Raw genomic sequence first — 6,956 nt, forward strand, 5'->3', positions numbered from 1 at the left:
ATTATCCATAGGAATGATATAGTCAATCCCTTATGTCACTTTTATTTGAAGCAAAAGATGCACCTGAAAACTTCTTGGAAATAGCTTAAAAGATGAGAACTTTGCCCCATTATTCCTACATGTACTTTACAAGCCAATATCAATCCCCAACTGAAAAGGTCCTAAAATGTGTCACTTCACATGTAAGTACAATTAAGGAGAGATTTTTTAAAAATACACATTCAATAGCCAAAATAGTTATTTATTAATAATTTAAGGTTTTACATTCTTATAATAAATTTCAGCTCAGAACTTTACACCATGAACATAATGGAGCCACTTGTCTCCCTCCTTCACAATCATATGCATGTCGCCTATTGAATGGGTACCCATGCTCACACACACGCTTCCAGTTTCGCACAAATTGTTTTTAAAAAGGAAAGAGACCAACCCAAAGTATTGCATTTGAGGTGACACTCCCTGAAAAATTTTGTACAGAGGTAATATACTGTTTAGCACAGCTGAAGTTTAAAAAAAAAAGTGAGCCCATGATTTTGGTGTCTTTCCAAGATATCCCCTTTGAGACAATACAAGCCAAAATATTTACAAAAGTAAGGCAGAGTCAAACTACATTAAGAGAAAAAACAAGGTCACAAGGAAGATATATGAAAGAGACTAAGACTGCACCATAACAAGGTCTCTGTGATCATAAGTGTCCATGAAAACGTCATTCAGAATTGGTAAAGTCGAGCATGCTGCAAATATATCCTTTGGATTAGAAAAGAGCAAAAGTTTCAATTATTTTGTTTTAAGAAGTGGCATACTGCTCTTTCTCCCTTTGGATGATTTCTTTTAAACCCATCAAAGGAAAAACAAACACATTTCAAACAAACACTGTCAAATGATTTAAGATCAAATATTTACAATAATCAAATGGAGTATCAGATTCGATTGATTATTTATTTATTTATTTTCTTTTTTTTTGCAAACTGATACTACAAATACAGAGCTGAAACCTCTCTTTGGCTCCTCTATATGCAAAATTGAGTCAGTCTTCACTGAAGACAATATAGAGTCAGTTCCAGATGCAAAAGGAAACAGTCATACAAGGCCCTAGAGAACACATGCTCCTACCCTACCATTTGGTCCTACCCTATATACCTGGAAGTTCTCGAATCCCAGTCCCTGCAGGGGTAGGCTGTACACATGGGTGTGGAGCAAACCTACTGCCTGTATCTATACAGCAGGTCCTGTTCTTCCAACGAGAATGGAGCAAATCTCTCCCTTTGGAATAACCAATTCCACACGTGGTAACCTTGTCTAATACAGACAGCTGGTGTCATGTTGACACCTGGGCCACATACAAAGAAAGCAGCCCAGCTGACGCTGCTAACAGAAACTGCTGAAGAACGGACACATCCCAGTGTGGGGACTTTCACGTGGATTGCAGGGAGTCCACCTGGTACACATTCTGGTTGGAGGGCGTGGTGAAATAGAGCTGCTGTGCTGGGACCCGGTTGTCACAGGGGCTGCTGAGTCCCAGCGTCCTCTCGAAGTCCAGCAGCTGGCCCATGAAGTTGAAGTTGGGGGAGATGTTGGATTTCTTCATCTTCACAATGTCATAAGCATCGTTCATTGACAGATTGAGCTTCTGCATGAGATAAGCCACAGTCACAGTGACTGAGCGGCTGATGCCAGCCAAGCAATGCACCAAGACACCACAGTTTTTGCCCCGGGCTTCATCTGTAAACACACAAAAAGAAAGGCAAAATGTCAGTAGACTGAAAACCACCCTTTGTGAACGACCAGTCTAAAAACTGAATAATAATGATAATAATAAAAAAGATAAAAAATAATGGTGTGCAGCAGTTGAGCCCTGCAGGCAGCACAAAATATATCACTGCGAAAAAACATGTACACTGGGCACAATTACATATTTCAGATATTTTCTGAAAAGGGAGCTTTTGTATTAAGTTCCTGCCAACAAAAAACTCCTTAATGTGTGCATTCTTTGCCCCAGCATGTGAATACCAGAAACCCTGCAATATGGTCGTGAATGCCTTTTATACAGACAAGCAGACTGCAAGGGTCTATTAAATTATTCTCCAACTGTTGTGCAGCTAACAATGGAGATATTCAGGCATTTTAAAAGAGAGAGGGAAGTCACAGGGGACAGCCCATTAGGAGGAACAGGATGTCGACATGGCCTGAAAATGAGTTCCTTTGTAATAGGAAATGCATTACAATGCCTGGAGATTCGCTTCTCCAGGCTTTCAGCCCACAGTCCTTCCTGCTGGGCTCAGGTTACCCTCACTGTCTCACTGTGAACCGGTATCACAGTAACATTCAGCTGGATTACAGCATCTAGCATTCACAGGGCTTTCCAACGCCTAACTTGGTGTTCTCAAACAACTCCCAGGTCTTTTAAAATTACAAAGTCGTGTTAGAATCCCTGTCTACCTTGAGTACTTTTATCTGGCCCCCCTCTAGTCCAAAGATTGTGGGAAAATTCTGTTGTCTACTTACGAATGGCCCCCCTTTCAAATGACTGAATTCAGAGTCAAGCAGCAGACAGCATTTCAAATACACCTGTGGTCTGCAGCCTTGTCAAAAGGCACTTTTTCTTAGCAAGAAGATAAACCAAAATTAAGAACGCCCTTAGAACATCAGAGATCGCCAGTCCCACAAATTAGCAAGCAGCAAGAAAGATGAACAACTTGAACTCTAGGAAGGGTTAGGAATTTTGCATTTAAAAGGCTGAGCGAGGACTGTCTCACCTATGAAAGAAATGGCCTCAGGGAAAAACTGGGACAGGTTTTGGCTCCAGTGATCCGAGATGGGGATCTGCTTGTATTTGAACTCTCCCGCGTTCTCAAAGAGATTCGGCAAATTGGGGGTGACGTTCAAGATGTACTTGATGCCGAACTCCTCCAACACGTCCAGGTTGGTGGAGTCCTTGGCACAACCCAAATAGAGGAAGGGCAAGATCTCCACGGGGAAAGAAGGCTGGCTGTTGGACAGCGGGCTGCCATCCGAGTCCGTTGCACTACTGGGGTCTCGGTCAAGGTCAGACTCAATGTCCGAGGAGGAGTCGGAGCTGATCCGCAGGCCCCCGAGCCCCAGCACTGGCAACGGTGGCGAGCTGCTGCTACACGAGCCGTCTAGATTGGTCTCGCAGTGCAGAGCGAACTCGGCTTGGAACTTACTGAAACCACCTGCCAGGACAAGAAAAGCAATCATGTAACCCGAGATGCCGTAGTAGTTTTCACAGCTTTGAGAGCCGCAGCCTCACGCAGAAACACACCACAGAACCCTTCCAGCCACCCTGCACACAGAGCCAAATACAAGAGAAAGACACTTAAGTGTGCACCCTTGGGAACAGAACGAACGGGCCCGCCTCCCCTGGGAACCTTTATTCTTTTGAATCCGGAAATGCACAAAATGGCAACTTTTCCGAATATCTTGAAGGGGTAGAAGGTGTCAATCTGCCCCCCAACGACCTCTGCCGTCCTGCAAAATCTGAACTCAAAATCGAACGACAGAAAGCAGGGAATGGTGGGGAATATCCCGGGTAGGAAGGAGAACTAGTTAGAAAGAACCGGCCCGTGCCTGCGGCCGGAAGCCGGTCGATTCCGCGCGGGCCCGGCTCGCGGGTGCGGGACTCTAGAGAGGTTCGCAGCCGGGAGCCGGCAGACGGCCCCTGGCGCAGCAGCGCGGCTCAGAAGCGCCAGCCGAGCGCTGCAGGGGCGCTTCCAGTCCGCGCGTCCCGCCTGCAGCTCGTAGCCCCGTGTCCCCCGCCCTGGCCCCGCGCGGAGCTCCCCCGGCTCGTACCTTCCAGGTAGAACGCCCGGCAGCCCTCGTCCTTGAGCTTCTTGAGCAGCAGCCCGAGCACCGACTCGCCGCCCGTATTCTCGTTCCAGTCGCTGCTACTCTCGTCGTAGAGCACCACGGTATCGGTGCCGCAGCGCCGGGTGAAGCGGTCCCGGTCCTCGCCGCGCGTGAAGAGCGCGCGTACCGGCAGGTTGCCTTTCTGCAGGCGCCGCAGCATGATCCCCGGGATGGCCACGTTGATGGCTGATTCGATGTGCGACGACTCGTACAGCTCCTGAGGCCGGCAGTCCATCAGCAGCAGCCGCTCGTTGCCCAGCTCCAGCTGTTCGTTGAGCCACGCCACGGTCTTGCTGATCGCCATTTCCGACGCGAAGGGCACGGGTCTGAGCGTATCTATCATGGGGGTCGAGCTGCCGGAGAGGGCGGGGGTACCTACCAGACGCCCCTCGGGGCAGGCATAGGCTGAGCGCGCCGCGCGAAGCCGCCGCTCTCAGAGCGGGGTTGAATTCCACCTGGCCCTTCCCAAACCCGGTTAGCGGTTGGGGCAGGCGAGACAGAAGTGAAGCCGGCGGTTCCCTCTGCACCCAGCTGCAACCGCTCGCTCTTAGTATCAATGAATCTCCCTGAATGAAGCTGCCCGGAGAGTTTTGTTCCTCCCCGGTGAATGAAATCCAATTAATTCGGACTCCGTGCTACTTAGAGGGAAGAAGAAAAAAACCCCAGCGGCTCCTAATCCCTCCCTCCAAGACTGCACCTCAAATCCACCCGAGCGTCTTTCTCCCAGGACTATTCAAGCCTCGATTTGCTCACTCTCCCTTAGACTCAGGGCTCGCACACCCCCTGAGCGAGGCAGCTCCTCAATGGATACAAACAGCGAACGTCTCAATGGATACATTCTCCAGGCCAGCCAATGAGCGCGCTGCGGAAGGGGCTGTTGCCGTGGGGACGGGCCGGCTGGAACAGGTTGTGTTGATGAATTGTTAATGAGTTTGTCATTCACAAAAACGGAAAGGAATTTCCGCTCCGGATAAGCCCCAGTGCAAACAAGCTGCAACAGCGGGCTCGGCGGGAGGAAGGAGAAAGAAGAGGAGGCGGTGGTGGAGGAGGAGCAGGGCACACAAACCAGGGCACTTCAGTTGTCTCATGTTTCCTTCTGTTGAGAGTTCACACTTCGCTTCGGAACTTTTGCGCACAAATGGTGCAATTAGCAGGCACAAAAGCCCTTGTTCGCGACGCCTGGGCGCGCAAGCTAGCTTTAGGGAAACTTGTGCTGACTTTTTCCCTTTTATTCCCTTTAAACTCATTTGGACTGAAGTTCACGTTAACCCCCCCCCCACCCCCCCTTAGGCAGTGTGTGGCATTTGTTTGCCAGCTTAAAAAGCCCAGCTCTGTTTACTCTGATGTTCTTTTAGCCGAGGCTGTGTTGGGGCTGGTGAACTGCCCGGGCTTTAGTGACCGATGAGGTGTTAAATGCTAATCCAACATCTTTTGAACAAACCAGGATTTTGTTGAAACATTTTTAAGCAAGCAAACAAACAAATGCTTGGTTGTCCAGAGAATAGAAAGCAAGCTTTTTCTTTAAAAAGAGCATTTTAATTAATTAATTAATTTTTTTAAACAGTGGAGACTGCAGGAACAAACTCGTTGGGCAGTCCGATGCTTTTATTCCTCTCCGGGGGCGTGGGGCGTTATGAACCATTGTTATGGGGATCCAAATCCCCCGCCCCCGCCCACTGCGCCCTGGGGGGGGGGGGGGGTGGGGGGTGGGGGGCGGGTAGCGCTCGTTAATCATTTCTGAGCAGCTAGCTCAGCTTCCGACACAGGAGCCCGCCGGGAAGGGCTGCCTGGGCGAGGTGCACCAAGGGCACGCGGAGCCAGGCCGTCTGTCCCCCCCATCCGCAAAGCCTGGGGAAGTCCTCCCGCAAGGCCTGCAGGCTGCGGGGGCTCTGGAGGGCTCGGCGATTGGTTACTGTAGACCGAGGCATGTCAAAAGGGAGCCTCTCTCCCGCCCCCCGACTTCCCGCACAGGGTCGCCCCCTTCCCTGCCCGGGCACCCCCTCCCCTGCGAGTCGCCGGACACTCGCGGAGCACCGCCCGCTCCTCGCTAACACCCGCCGCCTCCGCCTCCTCGTTCAGCGGGCGCGGGGCGTCCGGCGACACCGAGGATCGGTGCAGGGCCGATGCGGGACTTCGGGCTCCGGAGAGGCCTGGGGTGGGTGTGGGGCGAGGAGAAGTGCCTGCTGGGAGCCCCTGCTCCCGAGGAGAGCTGGGAGTCCTGGGGAAAGTGTCTGCCGCGCTGCAGAGCCAGCAGGTAATTGTGGAGGTGCGCGCCAGGCCAGCGAGCTGCGCTCGGCCGGGGTACCACGGGGCGGAGCTGGGCGGGCGGCGGGGTCCGGATAGAGGCGTGGCGGGCGGGGGCCGCGGCGGCGGCGGGTAGACGCATTCCAGGCGCGCAGAACTCTGTTGTTATATAAAAGTACCGTGGCTGCAGCTCCCGAGCGGAAAGCCACCTGTGTGCGGCCGGCGCGGCGCGCAGGGGAGGTGGAGGATGGGGGCCTGCGGCCGGAAGGCGCGGGCCCTAATCCGGCTGCCCCTCCCTAACCCACGGCGGAAAAGAGGGCGCGCATTGTCCCGCCGCCGCCGCCGCCGCCGTGGAGGCGGAAGCGGAGGCAGCGGCTCGGCGGGGAGCGGCTTTTCCGAGCGCCCTCGCGGCGCTCTCCGTCCACCGCTGATATCGCCGAGGGCACCTGAGGTCGCGGGGTCTCCCCAAGCCAGACGCCCCACACCCACGGGCCGGCCTGCTGACGCCCCCGCTCCAATTTGCATTTTTAGTCACCCGCCTCTTCTCTGGTTTGGGGAATGTAGGCTAAAAAAAGGCGGCTGCGAGGCCCAGGTTGCCAATTTTGGAGCTTTGCTACAGTCAGGCCGCCCCTGGAAGAGCGTGTTCGGTGAAGGTGGGAGCTGCAGCGCTCCTATCCCCGCGCCTTTTTTGGGCATCCCTTGGAACAGAGCTCCCATATTTCACTGGATATCATCCAGTTCCAGCTGGAGGAGGCCTGCGCTGGAGTTGACGCCTCCGATCCGCCTCCACCTGTTACAGATGTCCCTACCCTGAGACCTTTCTGTTACTGGGACCTGGAGGCGAG

At 52.8% G+C, this 6,956-nt stretch overlaps 1 protein-coding gene across 1 annotated transcript; it reads right to left on the bottom strand.

Moving 5' to 3' along the window:
- Window positions 1-220: 220 nt before the first annotated feature.
- On the bottom strand, window positions 221-4,680 carry DUSP6 (dual specificity phosphatase 6). Its single transcript, XM_059936645.1, has 3 exons — window positions 3,811-4,680; window positions 2,757-3,194; window positions 221-1,722 (listed from the first exon to the last, which is right to left on the bottom strand). Exons 1-3 carry the CDS (start codon window positions 4,208-4,210, stop codon window positions 1,415-1,417), a joined length of 1,146 nt encoding a protein of 381 aa, XP_059792628.1. The 5' UTR covers window positions 4,211-4,680; the 3' UTR covers window positions 221-1,414.
- Between the last annotated feature and the right edge of the window lie 2,276 nt (window positions 4,681-6,956).

The sequence above is a fragment of the Balaenoptera ricei genome, chromosome 10 (assembly GCF_028023285.1).
Source record: "Balaenoptera ricei isolate mBalRic1 chromosome 10, mBalRic1.hap2, whole genome shotgun sequence".
In the NCBI taxonomy this organism is placed as follows: Eukaryota; Metazoa; Chordata; class Mammalia; order Artiodactyla; family Balaenopteridae; genus Balaenoptera; species Balaenoptera ricei.